The 19,812-nt window shown below is 40.2% G+C and overlaps 1 protein-coding gene across 1 annotated transcript in view; it reads right to left on the bottom strand.

Moving 5' to 3' along the window:
* Positions 1 to 1,794: 1,794 nt before the first annotated feature.
* The window catches only part of LOC102441480 (E3 ISG15--protein ligase HERC5-like), a 50,141-nt gene continuing 32,123 nt past the window's right edge, over positions 1,795 to 19,812 (bottom strand). The window contains exons 13-20 of the mRNA XM_023750403.1: positions 15,638 to 15,763; positions 13,457 to 13,600; positions 9,767 to 9,933; positions 8,309 to 8,375; positions 6,462 to 6,532; positions 4,727 to 4,910; positions 4,538 to 4,640; positions 1,795 to 2,390 (exon numbers count right to left, since the gene is read on the bottom strand). Of these exons, the coding sequence (XP_023606171.1) occupies positions 2,164 to 2,390; positions 4,538 to 4,640; positions 4,727 to 4,910; positions 6,462 to 6,532; positions 8,309 to 8,375; positions 9,767 to 9,933; positions 13,457 to 13,600; positions 15,638 to 15,763 (1,089 nt within the window). The 3' untranslated portion in view covers positions 1,795 to 2,163. The remainder of the gene's footprint in view (positions 2,391 to 4,537; positions 4,641 to 4,726; positions 4,911 to 6,461; positions 6,533 to 8,308; positions 8,376 to 9,766; positions 9,934 to 13,456; positions 13,601 to 15,637; positions 15,764 to 19,812) is intronic.

Raw genomic sequence — 19,812 nt, 5'->3', positions numbered from 1 at the left:
AAAATGTCCATCTTTGTCTCTTATTACCAGTTATCTTGAAATCTGTTTTGTCAGATATAATTATAGTATACCTAGTTTTCTGTGGATGTTATTTTCTTGAAGAAATCATTTTCCACCCTTTCACTTTGAGTCTAACTTTGTGTTTGCAGCTTAGATGTGTCTCCTGAAGGCAGCATATGGTTGAGTTTTGTTTTTGATCCAATCTGCTACTCTGTGCTTCTTTTTTGGTGAATTCACTCCATTTATATTAGGGTAATTACTGATATATGAGGATTTCCTTTAGCCATTCAGTCTTTTGCTTCCTGGTAGCTCTGTGCCTCCATCAGTTCTTTTCCTTTATGTTTCTGTCTGTTGTTTTAGTTTGGTGGTATTCCATAATTCTTCCCTCTGTTTTCTCTTTTGTTTAAGCTATTTGTCTCAATTTGGATGTTGTGTGCGTGTGTGTGTGTGTGTGTGTGTGTGTGTGTTTACCATTAGGTTTATGAAAAAGAAAGTTTCATTATATACAGTAGTCCTTTTAATTTTGAATACATCTGACCTCTATCCTTCTTTGCAAATTCATTCCTTACCCCCACACCTTTTATGTTTTTGTTGTCACAAATTATCCCTGTTTATTCTGTAAGTTTTTTTTGTGATTTTATTCATAGTATTATAACCTTTTGTTCTTTGTTTCAGGTAGCATAACACCCTTGAGTATTTCCTGCAATGGAGGTCTTCTGGTGATAAATTTTCTCAATTTCTGTATGTCTGGAAATGTCTTTAGTTATATGTCTTCTTAAAAAAATATATATTTTAATTAATTTTCGAGAGAGAAGAAGGGAGAGGGGGAAAGAGAGAAAGATTGATGTGAGAACCCAACATTGATCAGCAGCCTCCTACATGCCCCCTACCAGGAATTGAGCCTTCAACCCAGCATGTGCCCTTGACTGGGAATCAAACCAGCGACCATTTGGTGCATGGCATGATGCCCAACCAGCTGAGCCACACCAGGTAGGGCAGAATATATTATTCTTGGCTGGTAATTTCTCTTTTTCATCGTTTGAATATTTGGTTCCACTCTCCTCTGGCTTGTGGAGTTCCTGCTGAGAAGTCTGATGATAACCTAATGGGCTTTCCATTATGAGTTCCTTTCTTTTCCTTGGCTGCCTTGAGAATTCTTTGCCATTAATTTTTGATAATATGTGTATTAAGTTTTAATAATATGTTCCTTGGAGAAGGCCTCTTTGGATTGAGGTAAGTAGGTGTTCTGTTTGCTTCTTGGCTTTGAGGATTTGGCTCTTTTCATAGATAGGTTTGGGAAACTCTCATCAACTATTTGTTTGAATAGGTTCTCCGTTCTCTTGTCCATTTGGAATGATTCTTGGAACATGGTATTGAACATAAGTAATTCTTTAATGAATGAATGAATCCCTTAACATTTAGATTTTTCAAATAAATTATTCAGTTGACCAAAATAAAAACTTGGAGACATTTAATAATCCTATATAATAAAAGCCCAGCAACCATAACAGCTTAACGACCAGAATGACTGCTTGACCAGTCGCTATGAGGTGCATTGACCACCTCTCAGTCCCTGCCGTCCCCACCCCCCAGCCCCCGGGCCGGCAGGCTCTGATCTCAGGATGGCGAATGGGGAAACACAGGTAACCAGGGTGGGTGGCAATGGGGCGGAACTGGGGACTGATCAGCAGGTGGAAGATGGCCCTGATTGCAGGCTAGGCCTATGGACCCTACTCACACACAATTTCGTGCACTGGGCTTCTAGTATAAAATACACATCTGCATGTGTCAAAATGAAGTTAAATTCGTTTATATTTTTATTTTTTCAAACTTTCATATTTGCAGGCAGTGATTATTAGATGCACAATATTTTAAAAAACAGCTCTTAGCTTTTACTATTCACCTTATTTTTAAATGGTAATTATTGTTCAGGAAGTAAGTCACTAAAAGGCAAATATTAGATAACAAGTTTAGGGATCAGGAAATGTTCATTCATTAAAAATATTATCTTGATTCATCACTTTTTGCTAATCTCAACATTTATTTATTAATTCTAACTAAAATCATCAACCCTTTGTACTAGTTAGAACTAAAGAAGAACGTCTGAATGGAAGAGTGAGAGAACCTGGGAACCTGAGGCCTCGCTGAGACTCCCTGAGGTCATTATCTCTGTGTGACTGTGGGCGAGACAAATCCACGGTTGCTTCTGATGGCTACTTGAAGTGCTTCCTCCAGTCTTTCCATTGTAGAATATCTAGGAAGGTCCAGAATTCTATGACACACGAGTGGTCTTGGGTAATCTCTTTCACTCAGTGTTTCAGGACAGCGAAATGTGATTCTCATTTCTTGTAATCCTCTTGCAGTCTGCCTATCATTTCCTGTAAGAAAAACTGGAAAGGAATCTTTGGTTAAGATATACCTTAGTGCTGGCCCGCGTGGCTCAGTGGTTGAGCATCGACCTACAAATCAGGATGTCATGGTTCGATTCCTGTTTAGACACATGCCTGGATTGCAGATTTGATCCCCAGTGTGGGGAGTGCCGGAGGCAGCCGATCGATAATTCTCTCTCATCATTGATGTTTCTATCTCTCCCTTCCTCTTTGAAATCAATAAAAATATATTTTATAAAAGATATTCCTTAGAACAAAATTTAAAATGAAAAGGAAGAAATTAATCACTTAATTCGGTAAATATTTATTAAATACTCTTGTGTGGAGGGAACTACCTGGGACTATGGGGAGCATAGAAAAGTCATGACATTTGGTCTTTGTCCTCAGTAAGTTCATGGTCTAGTTGGGGGGAAATTACATATAGTTGACCCTTGAACAGCATGGGTTGGAACTATGTGGGTCTACTTACATGAAGATATTTTTCAAAAAATACTGTAAATGGATTTTCCTGACTTTTATTAACTTTTATTTTATTTATTTAATTTTTAAAATATATTTTATTGATTTTTTACAGAGAGGAAGGGAGAGGGATAGAAAGTTAGAAACATCCATGAGAGAGAAACATCGATCAGCTGTCTCCTGCACACCCCCTAATGGGGATGTGCCTGCAATCAAGGTACATGCCCTTGACCGGAATCGAACCTGGGACTCTTCAGTTCACAGGCCGACGCTCTAGCCACTGAGCAAAACTGGCCAGGGCCTGATGATTTTCTTAATAACATTTTCTTGTCTCTAGCTTACTTTATTGTAAGAATACAGTATAATACATATATGTATATCTACATATAAAACATTGAAAATATGTATTAGTCAATTGTTTATGTTATCAGTAAGGCTTCTGGTCAACAGTAGGCTATTAGTAGTTAAGTTTGGAGGGAGTCAACAGTTATACAGATACTTTCCATTGTGTGTGTGGCCTGGGATCAGTGCCCCTAACCCCCAGGTTGTTCAAGGGCCAACAGCACATGAAAAGATAATAGCAAGGTACAGGGAGGTTTATTTTAGCACAACCAAGAAGTATGAGGTGAAGAGCCTGATGAAAGCCCTAAGACTGCGGGCAGGGAGAGAAGGGCCAGGCTGGGGTAACTAGGAGACTTCACAGAGGTCACATCTGGCTAGTTAAGTGGGGTGGGGAGGAATCCTAAGGAAAAATGCCTGAAATAGGGAGATATACGCGAGCTCACTGAATGTACAGACATCAATGTACAGATAATGGAACCACTGGGCTGAAGTACATGTTTCCCATTAAGGGAGCATACTGGAAAGGTAGTTTGGGTTTATGGAAAAGTAGGCTGGGTTTGTGGAGAAGTTGTAATTGTCCTCCAGCATCCTCAGTAGCAACAAAAATAGCAAGAAGAAAGAGGAGCTGAAAAATGGGATAAGGAGGTGAGAGAATGTCATTGTGTGCTGTAGGGAAACCTTAGGGTTCCCACTCGGAAAAGTTTGTATAGCCCAAGGACACAGAGCTTAGTGGTCAATAGCCTGGCCTTTGGATCAGCCTGCTGTGTTCACATTCTGGTTCTGACACTCACCAGGTATCTGAACATAGGAAGCTACTAAATGCTCCAACCCTCTTTTTCCTCAGATGGAGAAAATAAGTACCTACCTCATAAGGTTGCTATTGGGACAAAGGGTGTTAATAGATACAACGTGATCAGTACAATGGCTGGCTTAGAGTAAGCACACAATCATGCTGTTATTATCATCAGTGGTCATTGCTACTATTATTATTTCTAAAATAATATTAGAGGCAGTTTACATTGTCCTAATTCCATAGGACATAATTATTTACTGAAGTTAAGATAAAAAGGCTTGATGTGGAGCCAACAAGAATGAGGAAAGTGTATGCAAACTAAAATTGGAGGTGGGACTAGAGTCAGTGTAGAGAAGGTAGTAAAATAGTGATATATTTATTATAATTTTTAAAATGGGGAACAGGCTTATGTAAGAGAAAAACCATTGGTCCAGAAGGCAACTTGGGTTATAACCCCTGTGTTGCCATTAATACTCTCGATCCACCACAAATAAGATATTTATCTTTTTAAAAGATATATATTTATAGATCCTTCTATTACTGTAATACTTACAGAGGAATTGTCTCTTTTCATCCAAAGTTAATCTGTGGAAAGCTTTCCAAAACATCTGTATAGTAGGATGTGATTCATGGTATTCTGGCTCATATACTGAATTCTTGAGAAAAAGAGGGAGGAAATGGGTTTTAGGGGGGAACATATAAACGTAGTTCAAAAGAATTGGGGGCATTAGTTATTACCTACCTTTTCAAATTGTTTCCAGTCATAATCAGTATTTCCAATTATTGCTGTCCTTAGTTCTTCAGGATGGAAAAGTCTAAGTATCTCTTTGTCACAGACTGTATAAAATCCTCTCTGAAATTCCTCATAAACTGCCTTTACAGAAGTGTTGAAAATGTAATCAACACACTGAGAAACATAGTCGGTCCTTGAAGGAAACAAAAAAATAAAAAGAGTCCAATAACATACTTTATCAGTGCCTAAAATATTCTTGATTTTGCCCTTTTTACCATTTCTATTAAGAAAGGAAAGTAAATTCCTTCTGCTGAGCACACAACCCAGTACTACTCTAAGATATAAAAACGTCTGATCAGCTAGCACAGTGGTTGGCAAACTGCGGCTTTCGAGCCACATGCGGCTCTTTGGCCCCTTGAGTGTGGCTCTTCCACAAAATACCACGTGCGGGCGTACATGTACAGTGCGATTGAAACTTCGTGGCCCATGCATGCGCAGAAGTCGGTATTTTGTGGAAGAGCCACACTCAAGGAGCCAAAGAGCCGCATGTGCCTCGTGAGCCAACTACTGAGCTAGAAGAAGGAACCTTGGAGCGTAGAGCAGAAGGAATAAGACTTTGTTTTACTTCCATTTTCCTAGCTGCAGACAGGATCATATTTTAAAAACACTAAAACATTCCATTCTCCTGCTTAAAAACTTTCACAGGCTTCTCAAAGGCTGAGCGCAACCTCCACAGCAGGATCAAAAAGCCCTCCACGATCTGACCGTTACCCTACTCTCCAGCCTCTTCCCACTTCCATTTGAATCTCTGGCCTCACTGTCTCTTGTAGTTAGGCCATAGCATGCAGTGCTTCCCCCTTTTCTAGCAACTTTTATCACTCATCAATATGAGTATGTCTTTCTCAGGGTTGGTCCTCTGTCCCTCTTTCCCTCCACACTGACATGTCATTGTGTGAAAATTATTTATGCTGCCTGTCCTCTCCACTACGTGAAGAATTTCCTGATGGCAGGGTTGCTACTGGAGGTATTTCCACCAGAAACATGATAGTCTCCCTCCCCTTGAGCATCCTTCCTGGACTATCCTATCTATATCAATCCCTCTCTGCCCTCCCCGGTAACCAGTGGCATGCTGGTAAATGTTTAAAAATCAGTTATCCGAAGGGAAAGAGAAAAAGGAAATGCTCATTGGTAGCATTCGCCAATTTCTGTGGTGTAAATATTCCCACTATGCCTGATTTCAAGCTACAAACACTTTAATAATAAACTGTGAACATTTTTGAAAATTTAACAATCAATCAGCTCTCACAAGCTGGTACCAGCTGCCTTCAGCACACCTCCAACCTGTAACTCTAGTCTCTTAATTGGATTTAATTTTCTTCAGAGTATTTATCTGACATTCTATTACATAGTAATCTATTCTTGTATTGCCTTTTGGTCCTACTGGAATTTAAGCTCTATATTATGTCTGTCTTTTTCACTGCTATATCTCCAGCACCTAGAATAGGGTCTAGTACATAGTAGGGGCTCAAAATAATTGTTAAATGAATAACTAGTGAAAAGTGCTACAAAGGAAATATTTAATTCCGACTCCTTTCTCCTCTTCTCTTACCCTATAACTGTTTTATCTTTCTAAAAGATGAGGAACTAAAATGATCATCTGAGAAGCTAAAATACATTTATAAAGTAAAGTGACATAAACATTTTATGTGTATTCAAAGCATAAATTCTAGGTCTCAAAACTTACTTGTTGGTTTGGTCCACAAGTATAGAGATCCCATTTGGAATTAAATCAACATTATGTTGGTCCCATCGTAGCTGTAATATATTCAGGTAGCAAACATGAAAGAAAGTCTCAGTAATCAACCATATTAGCATTATTGCCAATTTATAGGATATCCAAAAAATGCATACACACTTTAACAGCTGATAGCTCAATTGATGTTTCTTTATTTTCAGATTTACCCCATTGGAATGAATAATTATTCAAAGTGTGTATACATTTTTTGGGACACTCTGTGTTCTTCCCTAACAAAATTTAAATAACTGGGAGCTAAATAATTATTTATGCAGTTCAGCCTTTTGAATACATAAAACATTTTAAAACCTACCCTAGATATGTTGTAGATTGCTTTTAAGCATACATTGATCCATTTAGTTATTTACATAGATTGAATAATCACTTGTATTTGCACTTTATTTGTGAGTACACAGACATAGGTAAAAAATGAGGAGCAGGTAGAGAGAAAGTCTTACAGTACAGAAGTAAAGTACCATTCAAAAAAGGCATCCCAAATTTGAGATATAATAAAACTAGAGGCCCGGTGCATAAAAATTCATGCACTGGAGGGGGTTTCCTCAGCCTGGCCTGCCCCCTCTCACAGTCCGGGAGCCCAAAGGGGTGCAAGGCGACCCGGCAATCAAGGGGAAGGTGATGCCCACATCACACTTCTGCTGCTGCAAGTGCCGGCAGTGCAAGCCTCAGCCGGCCCTGGTTACCTCAGCCTCGGGCGGCCCTGAGTGGCTGGGGGGCTGAGGGGACGGGGGGACTTGGAGGTAGGCGCCCTGGCGGGGCTGAGGGGACTGGGCGCCACCATCTAGTGGCTGTGGGTGCCTCCATTGTTGAGGGCCTGTAAGTCAATTAGCATATTCCCTCCTTATTGGCTGTGGGCGTCACCATATTTGCGATGGCCTGAGGGTCAATTAGCATATTCCCTCTTTATTAGATAGGATTACTTTTTAAAAAGACTAAAGCTAAAACATAATTTGTTGTTCACTAGTACTGTGAACCCTGAGAAAGAAGATGCCTACTAAGAAGGGCTCCTTGTGGCTAAATTAAAAACAACAACAGCCTACCAGCTGTTTCTACACAGGGACCTCTCATGCAAACTGCACTTAAGGGAGAAGGTTGCACTGAACTACCTGCTTACACTGTGTTTCTGCCATCCGAGCCAACACTTCTAAAGGAGTTCCCGGAATCCTCTTTTATCCAATAGGATTGAGGCTTTCTCCATCCAATAGGAGCTGCACAACTATATTCCCATCAACATCTTCACGGACCAATCAGGGCAATGCCTTTTGGACCAAGCAAACTGTAAGCATATGGAGTCCTCATTTGCATGAGGATGGATCAATCAGGGACCAGGGTTGGGGACTTGTGTCTATATAAGCCAGCTCCTCTCTGGCTGGGGGAGTGCACTTTCCACTTCCACTGAAGACAGGACTATGTTTCCCAGACTGAGCTGAACACCAAAGATGTCTCACTGGGGCTGATCGAAGCAGACCAGCACAGACAAAAGCAGACTGCTCAGATGGAGCAGACCAGAGTGGAGCAAAGCAGAGTAGCCCAGCCCAAAGCAGACCCGCAAGGAGCAGACTAGAGCAGAGCACAGGAGTGAGGAGAGGAGAGCAGAGCAGAGCTGTCTAGCAGAGAGGGGCCTGGCTCCAGGGCTGCCTCAAAGCCATGCTGTTTTCACAGCTGTGCTATATCAATTGAGCTGATTTGCACTGAATAGTTTCCTTCATTGCACACCAAATTGGGAATTCCTGTTGGCACTGAATTGGTGCCAATAACCATGGGTTGACAGTACTCACAGAAAAATATATGCAAAGTGCTTCTCCAATGTCATCAGCCTCATAATTTAGAACTTCTTGCAAATTCCTAATGAAAATTTTGGTTTAAAATTTTTATTTATTGGTCTTAAAACATTTCAGAAGTAATAAATGTTCAATGGAATAATTGGGGGCACTACAGAAATGTATAAAATGCCATGTAAATTTCCTCTCCTGCACCATCCCACTCTCTCTTTCTAGAGTTAACCTCTATTTACAGATTTGATTGCTTGAACCACTGCTAACACAAACACTGCTGTGTCTTGGTAGAAATTACAATAAAAAGTCCCTTCCTCTAGACCAGTGATTCTCAACCAGGGTGATTTTGCACCCCCAGTGGATATTTGGAAAAATCTGGAGACATGTTTGGTTGTCATAATTAGAGGAGGGTTACAAAACAAAACCAAAAAGCAATTAGAGGAGGGTTGCTACTGACATCTAGTGGGTTAAGTAAGCCCATATGCAGCTCAACATCCTACAACACCCAGGACAGCCTTCCACAATTAAGGATTCTCCAGACAAAAATGCCAGGCGTTTCTCAACCCCTCCTCTACATTGGCAATACAGGGCATACAATATAAATCTAGCCAGTGTGTTCTTCCACTAACAGTACATGAGGGGAAAATCCTTTTCCCCAATCTGGCTGTCAACTCTGTATTTTATGAAAAACCTTTTGATAGTTGTCAATCTATAAAGCAAAAAAGGACATTTCATTTGTATTTCCTCAATTACTAGTAAGGTTGAGCATATTTTCATTTCTTGATTAACCATATATATACATATGTGTGATGACATATACAGTACCGGGGTTGGCAAAAGTAGGTTTACAGTTGTAAGTACGTGAAATATTTATTAATTATTGTCTTACTGTTATTATTTTGTATCCTTACTTATGATTTATCTTTTAGATAATGATGGCTGGTAATTTAACCTACTTTTGCACACCTCTGCATATATATACATCAGAGATACTGTACTAATCCTTTGTCTATTATATGTTGCCAGTATTTTCCTCACAGGATATAGTTTGCCTTTTAACTTAGAACAAGCATTTTTCAACCCTTAAAAATAAAGTTGATGACATGCTGATTTATTTAAATAAAGTGATATGATTAAATACAATTTATTCAAAATAAATATAGTAGGTATGATTCGCATTAAGAATACTGTGTACCGTCTAAAGCAACTGTTTCCATCCGGATAAACTGAAGACACCAGGCATTGTTTATTGTACTGGTCAATAATTAGAGAAACATTTGGCCTTTTCCATTTTTGAAGGTTTACTTGACTGTAAGTCATGCTAAAATTCAAATTCATCTAAAGAGCATACATTTATTGAAACTGAAGGCCTTTTGTGTGTCTGTGTCTCTGTGTGGAACATCATTTATGCCGAGACAACTAAGACTTACTAGATAAAGTCCTGGAAAAACATTTACTTACTTTCCCAAAAGGGGACTGAGTTCTTTTAAATCTTCCAATGATGGCTTTTGGTCCAGAAGTTTCTTAAACAGAGCCAGTGGGAAAGGAATATCGGCAACATTTAAATGGTACAGGGAGAGTCCACACAGCATCCCAAAGAGAAAATATCTCTGCTTCTCAATTTTAGGCTAGAAAGGAAGAAGGAAAAAACAAACACCCAGCCATAATGTATTATAAATAATCAATAATCACTGGGAAATTAGATTAGCAAAAAAATGTTTTTGGTTCCCTTTTCTAAGAGTCACAAATTAGAAACAAAATGGCTTCAAGAAAATAAAAATTTGAGGTTCTTACTCTGGCTGTATTACAGTTCAAAATTCTTCCATAAATTAAAATACAAATTAAGAGTTCACAAGATTAAATAAATGAATGTACTTTTTGTTCGTAACAGCATATTTAGAATATTAAAAAATACGCTCAGATAGCCTTATAAACTAAGGTTTTCAATATTTAATTTTACAGGCTTTGCCTTCAGATTCATGTAGAAAAACAACACTGTGGAAGAAAGAGTGTACTTTATCTACACTTTGAGCAGGCATCAGGCATGCCAGGTCTGTGTCAGACAAGTGGTGTCCCTTCGGCAATATAACTCTCAACCAAGGTGTCCTTACAGGGACCAGCATACGGGTCAGGGAAGGTGAGTGGAAGGAAGGAAAGCGTCCTGATGATATTGGCTTCACTCTCCTCTCTGCACTGGCCACATCTGGGCAGACTATCACTGCAGTCCAACCAAGAGATCACTAACCTGCTAATCTTTTAAAGGTGCATGACTCTGGGCCACCATCTACTTGTCCAATTTCTTCTTAGAGTAATTGTGAGGATAAATGTTAAAATGTCTTTGATTTTTGAAAATGAGTTAAAAATATAAGTATACTCCAAAGGTGGCCTCCTCTCACCTGTTCAGTTTTTATTTCCTGTATCTGTAATGGGTCCCCTGGTCCTAGTTGATTTAGTCCCTTCACGGAGCCATACATGAATCAGACTTTTGTTTGTTTTTTATCCATCAGTATAACACAATGCTTAAGAGTAAGGGGTTTGGCCTGGCTGGTGTTGCTCAGTGGTTGAGTGTCCACCTATGAACCAGAAGGTCATAGTTCGATTCTTGGTCAGGGCACATGCCTGGGTTTCAGGCTCCATCCCCAGTAGGAGGCATAAAGGAGGCAGCTGATCAATGATTCTCTTTCATCATTGATGTTTCTATCTCTCTATCCCTCTCCCTTCCTCTCTGAAATCAATAAAAAATATATTATTAAAAAAGAGAGTAATGGCTTTGTCTAGTCCCAAATCCATATTCCCGCTTAGTCGCTTGCTAGTTGGATGTCTGTAGCTTATTTAATCTCTCTGAACCTGTTTATTGATCTGTAAAATGGGGACAAACTAAATACCTCACGGAGTTGATGTAAGGGATCAGCATTATGCTATTAGTTATGTTTGGAGAGTCAAAGTTAAACACAGACTTTCCATTGTGTGTGGAAGAAAGGGATCAGCACCCCTAAACCCCAGGTTGTTCAAGGGTCAACTTACATCCCTTGCTTGCATCTCTTTGATCTATTTTGTCCCGATCCTTCAACATCAACCTCACGTCTCCACTTTTCCATTACACTTTCTCCAATTACTTTAGTACCCCTTGATAACTTTCTCTCTAATAAAGAATCCCTAAAATTTGGATAGTGCCCTAGAGTTTTCCTGGCGCTTTCACACTTGGATATATGCCTTATCTTGTTTTATTCTCACAACAGTCCTGTAAAGCAGGCAGAGCAGAAATTATGACAGCCATTTTATAGGTGAGGAAACCGAAAACTCAGAGAAGCTAAAAGACTCACCCACCATCATCGAGATTACAACTCTGGGCTTCCAATTCTACATCAGTGTATCCTTCCCTACGCTTCCGTGCTCAACAACTATTACACATAAAGTCAGCAATCCAAAATTTAGAAACAATTGCTAAAGTTCATGGTGTTTTATTCTTATCACTCTATCTACAAATACCAAAAGAGGAAAAGGATTGTGTTGTGTACTAATTTGAATCACTCACAATATTTAATACAATATGGAATCTCACGAAATAGTCAATAAATGCTTGTTGTTTGACCCATAAAAATCCTACCATTTGTACACCTTCGCCATTTCTATTTTCTAGAAGTTCATTCTTTCTCAAAAAGATACAGATCACTTCTCAGTACTTTTGCACACCCACTCATCTTTCTTTTCCTTTTCCCTGTCCCCTGGGTCCCAAACTTCTACTATGGAAAGAACACTTGGGAAATTTATCAGAAAGGGGATCCATAAATTGAGGCTCAACATGATTCTTTTTAGAATTATTTTCTCTGTGTTTCTAATAGAGAAATGAAGACAGGTTTTTTGTTATTTTAAGATATGTTTACATTTTGAGGATCCTTGTAAAAGTATAATCATTGCAGAAATGAACTGCCTTATTAGAATTAGCAATTATCTCTAGGATTATATTAATAATATCTCTTCTTATAGAAACATTCTAGATTACTGCATCTCAAAATCTAGGAAACCACACAAATATCCATCAGAAGTGAGTAGATAAGCAACATGTAGTACATCCATACAATGGAATACTACTCAACAAAAGGGAATGAGCTTTGGTTACATTCAACAGCATGCGTGACTCTCAACATAATTATGCTGAGTGAAAGAGGACAGACACCAAGACTACTTATGATTCCATTTCTGTAAAATTTTAGGAAATTCAAAGTACTCTATAGTGACAGTTGTTGCCTGGGCATGGGATAGGGGGCACCAGAGGCATAGCAGCAGGGGAGGAGTAGGGCTCGAAAGGGTTACGAGAAAACTTTGGGGGATGATGTGTAGGTTCATTATCTTTTTAAAAAATATATTTTTATTGATTTCAGAGAGGGAGGGAGAGGGAGAGAGAGATAGAAACATCAATGATGAGAGAGAATCATTGATCTGCTGCCTCCTGCACGCCCCACAGTGGGGTTCGAGTTTGCAACCTGGACATGTGCCCTGACTGGGAATCGAACTGTGACCTCCTGGTTCATAGGTCAACACTCAACCACTAAGCCATGTTGGCCAGGCTATTTTCATTATCTTGATGATGGTGAGAGTTATCAAAACTTATCAAATTGAAAAAATCTATGTGCTGTTTATTGTATCTCAAGTGTACTTCATTAAAGCTGTTTAAAAATATAAAGTGCGTATGAATTACTTGACGATCTTATGAAATACACAGGCCTGAGATTCTGCTTTTCACAGGTGTTGTTGGAGCGGCTGCTCTGTGGACCATATTTTGAGTAGCAAGGCTCTATATGACCTAATTTTACATTATTTATTTACTTAAAATAGTGTCATTTTTAAAAATTGATTTTAGAGAGGGAGAAAAGGAGGGGGAGACATCAATGTGAAAGAGATAACATGGATTGGGTTAGTTGCCTCCCATACATGCCTGACCATGCCTCAACTTGGCTGGCACCCACAACCTAGGTATGGCCCCTGACTGGGAATCAAATCCATGACTTTCCAGTGCATGGATGATACTCCAATCAACTCAGCCCCACTGTCCAGGACCTAATTTTACATGATTATGTATGGTTCTCATGTTGTAATAGAGGGCATAATTTTTCTGTTCTGAAAAAAAAAGAAAATAAATAAAAGACTTACACTGATAGGAAACCACATGTAGGAACCCTCTTCAGGATACATGAACATTCCATATTCTGTCTTGGTCATCTCATCAAATATGAAGTAGAAGAACTCGGACTTTACCCCATAACCCACAGAACAAATTTCGTTAATAAATTCAATCTGAGGAAAGAGAACACTCCCAGTTAAAATATAATGCCTTGACCTTTTGTAGAAAAGTTTCAAACCTCCTGCAGTCACCAGAATTCCCAGAATCCCACATCTCTTACTTCACTGCAATCTGTTCTCCCTCAATTTGCTCCTGAGCAGCAGCTGCCATGAACCTTTTTATTATCCGATTATTGTATACTGTGTGCATGGGGCTTTTACACTGCCATGAACCAAGTGAAGGGGATGCTAGCAAGACTTAGCATTCACCAATTATGTTGACCAGCGTCTTAAACCAAATTTTGATGTGCTTTAATCCTCTGGGCCACTAAATCCCCTGATTCTTCTATCTTGTTATCTGTCTTCATTGCATCATTCAGACTTTACAGCTTTGGCCCAATCAACAACTATTTAATTTCTCCTACCTCTCCCCTCTTTAGGACTTTTGATAAACAGCCCTTCCAGCCAGCCTGGGCCTGGCATCTTTCCAAGAACCATGAGACCTAACTGCCCATATCCCTTGTGTGGGAGATCAATATGAACTAGTCCCTCTTTTCTAAAGTCCAGTTTTGGACTTTGTGGCCGAGTGCACTCCCAGCTTTCCTCTCTGATGACTCCCTCTCTACTTCCTTTCCTGGATAATTTCTTTTTATCTTTCTAATACAAGCATCACTAAGCTTGACTAAGTGTTCTCTTTTTGCCTGGAAGATCTTATCTATTGCCACTTTGGTCAACTGATTCCTTGGCCCTAGACGGTCCTCTCCAAGGGCCTGCCTCTCATTCCATCTGGATATCCCAATAAAGAATTAAGCTTACTTCCGATTTTCTCATTTCTCAGTGGTTGAGTGTTGACCCTAGCAAGTCTGCCTCTGTCGTGGTCAGGACACACTCATAATGGGCCTTGACAGCCTTGCCTTGCTCAGGGTCTATATTTTTATCAGATCTCTCTTACCTTCTTACCTCTTTGTCATCTCCTGTAGCAGAATCATTTTCAGTTCATTTCCTCATAATCAAGATTTAAAGGAGAGTAGGTACAGAGGGAGACATACAACTAGAAAGTCTGGCTTATAAAATATTTTGTTTCCCATTGGAGTCCCATGGGGAGAAATATCCCTCTCCTGTGTGAGTCTAACCCTCCAGGTTCTGGTTTCTTCTCTGAGAACCCAAATCTTCCCCTCATGGCTGATACCGAGAAAATCTACTCCTTTCTGAACGGACTCCAGCTCAAATCTAGAGTTGTCGTCATTATTTTATAGCCTCAATAAGGCTAATAATCTGAGGTACCACACAATAAAATTCCTACAGGTGCCCACAAAGGGTGAAGTGAAGGATAGTTAGAACCAATATAGTAGTGGAAGTTCTATAGCTAAAAGTAGAGCCAGAATGTAGGAAAAGTGTCTGCTCCACCTGCTGCTTGTGGATTGCACTGACAGCCCCAATTCTTCGCCCCTCCTTGAACCAAGTCTTTTGCATGTGACTTTGCAGTTCCGCCCTTTAAAGAGGCTGAGTATATTTCACCAGCTCTTGATGTGGGTTCAGCCATGGGACTTGCTTTGACTAAAGCAATGTCTGTTGTGTGACTGGGCTTGTTATTTTGTACCTCTGGCACTGTTGTGAGAAGAACATCTTGCTGGTCCCAGGAAGAAGATGAAAAGCAGGAAGCAGAGCCAAACTTCCTCAGCCAGGCCTAGCCTAGCTCAGTCCATCCCTAGCCAACTCCCAAACATGTCAACAGGTGCATACAGAATCTGCAAAGCCGCCCAGATAAGTTCACCCTAAATCAGGAGATCTTCTACTGAACTGCAGATAAAGTATTGTTATTTTCAGTCATTAAGCTTTGGGATGGTTCATTATAGCCATAGGTAACTAGTTAATTTATAATCCCAATGTTCAATGAAATGTCCCATTGCTTTTCTCTGAAGGGTAAGCAAGGAATTCTGGAAATCATAAGGCTGATAAGTATAGTTGCAAATGCAGGCTCTTCCTTTGCTACATTAAATAACTGCTTCTCTCCCACAGTAGTAAAATGTCCAATGAGACTTTTTACCGTACCGCCAATTCTTTCCGAAGGTCAGTGACTGCAGCTTGGTCTAATTGACGCAGAGCATCATCAACTAGGTGACTTCGTCTGACTTGAAGTAAAAATTGGGGTGAAAACATATGTGTAATTTGTGACCCCTGGAAAAAGAAATATTTTAGGAATCTTCACAGCAATATTAGGAAATATTTAACATTTCAGATAAACCCATTTTGTCTAACATACAATTATGCCTACTATTGCCATATATGGTCATATTGTAATTATTTAAGAAAAGAGCATCATATGTACACTATGGAAGATAAAAAGGTGGTAGAATCTGTGAAACTGTGGTATCTAGGAATTTTGTACAGAGGATTAATCATCGTGGATGTACAGCTAAGTAATTAAAAGCTATCTCTGATCACTTATTTTAGTAAACATGATCCTTAGAAGCAATAGTGGTGTTCACCATGCAGAGACATTCTCCCACTTTTTAAGAAGAAGAGTGTTAGCACAATAATCCTCAAGAATATAAGGGCAGCTTAGAAGCCGAGGGAAAATGTGAGATGTAGGAAACAGACTAGAGGAAAGACTTGCTCAGAGAAAATTGTTCTCTGTTACCCTACATAGTACTTCCATTAAGCTTTTCTAAATTCTCAACATGCCCTCACCATTTCAGCTCCCTGCTCTTGTTTCTGCACAACTCCCTGGGATTAGAAATCTAGTGTTGGAATTACTATCCTTGCTTTGACCTTTAACCTTCCTGTAGGACTTCTGCTATATCACAAGGACAATAAAAGAATATTTAGGACTCATAAACCAATGCCACTATTGTGACAGCAAGACAGGTGGATAATAACTATCCTAGTCCAGGTTTCCAGACCGTGTGGTTGCCCATATTAGCACTCTATAAGCTACTCAGAGAAGTGCATGCATATGACTCAGGGCTTGGGAAAGCCCTGTCCCAGATCTCTGCTACCACTGTATACTGAGAAATTACATGTGATTCCACTAGATTCTTCTGGTTTTTCCCTAAGATCTTTGTTGTAAAGAAGCTCCACAGCCCTAGCTGGCTTGGCTCAGTGGCTAGAGCGTCGGCCTGCGGACTGAAAAGTCCCAGGTTCAATTCCCGTCAAGGGCACATGCTCGGGTTGTGGGCTCGATCCCTAGTAGGGGGTGTGCAGGAAGCAGCCATCATCGATGTTTCTCTCTCTCTCTCCCTCTCCCTTCTTCTCTGAAATCAATAAAAATATATTAAAAATATATATTTAAAAAGAAACAAAATAAGAAGCTCCATATTTGTAGGGAGATGGAACAAGTGCTATTTCTAGTCCTTTCTGGTGGTGGGTCATCTCCTCCTGTGGCCTTGGAATCTGCAGACACTTCAGGAATACTGACTGCTAAGCTACATGTCCCGTGGCTCTGAGTGACAGGGAGTGGCCAGCAATACCCTGCACTGACTATAGCAGGGAAAGGTGTATGCGTCTTGCTGCTGGCCCAGGCTTCTCTCGCCTTCCCAAGAATTGGACTTGAAACCTGTGTATCTTATTTTCCAGTCTCTCTACTCCCGCTCTCCATGTATTGGTTTCCCATTTCTACATTTGTGCATTTGGATTGATAATCTAGTTGGGAGCTTACAATTTTGACTAAGTCCATCATCTCTCCTCTGGAGGACAGGATTGTGGAACCTGCTTTGTGATTTCACCCATGACAACTACAACTAAGAATTTTCTTGTCCTCAAACATTTCCCAACCCTTCATAGTATATAACTTGCCTGGGTCCGCTATGCACTCAGCCCTCACTAACAGAGCAGACAGGTTAGACAGAAAATTTCTATAGAAGAAAATAATGTAGAGAGAAAGATTTGCTTAAAGGGAACTTAAGGGAAAGTTAGGTTAGGGAAGGAAAGATTTAATCTATTTTCTCCCATTACCAGGAATGTCAGGAAAATTGAAAAAAAAAACAAAAAAACAAGAGGTACAAAAAAACAAGAGGTGGCTGGGACCAAGTCAATCTGATGACAGACACTAATAACAGTAACTAAAGGGAGAGTCCTTAACTATGGAATGCTTTTAGCAGGAAGTACTTTGTCCCTCTAGGTTGAGTATTATAAATAAACTAGAGGACTGGTGCATGAAAATTTGTGCACTTGGGGGGAGTGTCCCTCAGTCCAGCCTGCTCCCTTAGTCCGGGAGCCCTCAGGGGATGCCTAAGCTGCAGTCTGGCCTCCCTCTGTGGGAGGCGACCAGCACGACGATCGGGGACAGCGCCGGCCATCAAGCAGCTGGCCCTGCCCCCCGATCGCCCCTCCACCGCCGCTGGTCACTGCCACCCCCTATCGCCGTCTCCTTCCTCTGCCTGCTGACACCTGTCTTGGCTGACCTGGTGCTGCCCTCTCACCGGCCCCGCCCTGCCCCCTGCCAACCTGTCCTTCTGCCATTTGGTGGATTTGCATATTAGACTTTTATTATATAGGATGTGGTGTTTATGGATTTATCAGGCATGGCCCATTGGAAAATGTCATATAAGCTCTATAATTAATAGGGAATGAAAAGGAAATATTTTATTACTGAAATGACTCCTTTTGTGCATGTGATGTCCCAGACTTTTCACTTACATGGCACATCTCCTTTGAATTATTAGCAAAAGTAATGGGTATGTTTAGACAGAAAATTTCTATAGAAGAAAATAATGTAGAGAGAAAGATTTGCTTAAAGGGAACTTAAGGGAAAGTTAGGTTAGGGAAGGAAAGATTTAATCTATTTTCTCCCATTACCAGGAATGTCAGGAAAATTGAAAAAACAAAACAAAAAAACAAGAGGTGGCTGGGAAACAGAAGAGATGACCAAGTCAATCTGATGATAGACACTAATAACAGTAACTAAAGGGAGAGTCCTTAACTGTGGAAGGACTCTCCCTCTCCCTTCTTCTCTGAAATCAATAAAAATATATTAAAAAATATATATTTAAAAAGAAACAAAATAAGAAGCTCCATATTTGTAGGGAGATGGAGTCTGCCTTATAGTCTTTGTTTTTTTCTTTTTTCTTTTGTTAATCCTCACCCAAGGATATTTTTCCTTTGAATTTTAGGGAGAGTAGAAGAGAGAGGGAAAGACAGAGAGAAACATCGATGTGAGAGAAACACATCAATTGGTTTCCTCCTGGGCTGGGGAGGAGCCTGCAACCAAGATACATGCCTTTGACTAGAATTGATCCTGGGACCTTTTGGATCAATTCACTGAGCCAAACCTGCTAGGGCTCTTATAGTCTTTCTATAAACATCATAGAAAATAGATACGAACCTTTCCTGAGGAATGGCCTAGAAAACAAACTTCAGTGATCAAAAAATGTTTGGAAAATCTTTAGCATAATGTCTGGGCATGTGGTGAGTATAACTGAGAGTATAAGGCTGATGGTGACAAGAGAGACAAAATACCATGTAAGTGTTTTGTGGGAATAATACAACTCTCAGAAAAAGAATGGAAGGAAGGGAATAAATGGAAGACAGAATAAATTCACTGGGAATAAAAGAATATCAGTTGGGGCTTATAAATCAAGCTCCAAGACTTTTAAAGAAATTGTTATTTATTGATTTTAGAGAGATAGAATGGGGTGGGGGGAGAGAGAGAGAGAGAGAGAGAGAGAGAGAGAGAGAGAAACATTGATTTGTTGTTCTGCTTATTTATTCATTCATTGACTGCTCCTTGTGTATGCCACGACCGGAGATCAAACCCACAATCTTGGACTATCGAGATGATGCTCTAATCAACTGAGCTACCTGGCCAGGGCTCAAGCTCCAAGACTCATAAACAGATATGATAATCCAAAGAGTAACAACTAAGAACTTAGTATAGTCCCTAAAACTGGATAGAGAGAAAAAGAGCATTTATTTGATCATTTCAGTATTGCTCATAGTAGGAAAACAATGGTTATTAGCTGAAGAAAGTGAGGCTGCAGCCATTATATAATAACTAGAGGACGGGTGCATGAATTCGTGCATGGGTAGGGTACTTAGGCCTGGCTGGTGATCAGGGCCGATCAGGACCATCTCGCCCAGTCCCGATTGGGGCCAGGCTGATCAGGGCCAGGGCAATTGGGGCCTGCCAGCAGGGGGAAGCAATAGGTGGAGGGACCACAGGTTGGCTGGCCAGCCTCTATCGGGGTCAATTGGGGCAGCCGGCTGGGGGGAGGGACCATGGAAGGTTG

This window comes from Myotis lucifugus, unplaced genomic scaffold (assembly GCF_000147115.1).
Source record: "Myotis lucifugus unplaced genomic scaffold, Myoluc2.0 scaffold_12, whole genome shotgun sequence".
Taxonomy (NCBI): Eukaryota; Metazoa; Chordata; class Mammalia; order Chiroptera; family Vespertilionidae; genus Myotis; species Myotis lucifugus.
This window is presented reverse-complemented; position numbering and strand designations above follow the sequence as displayed.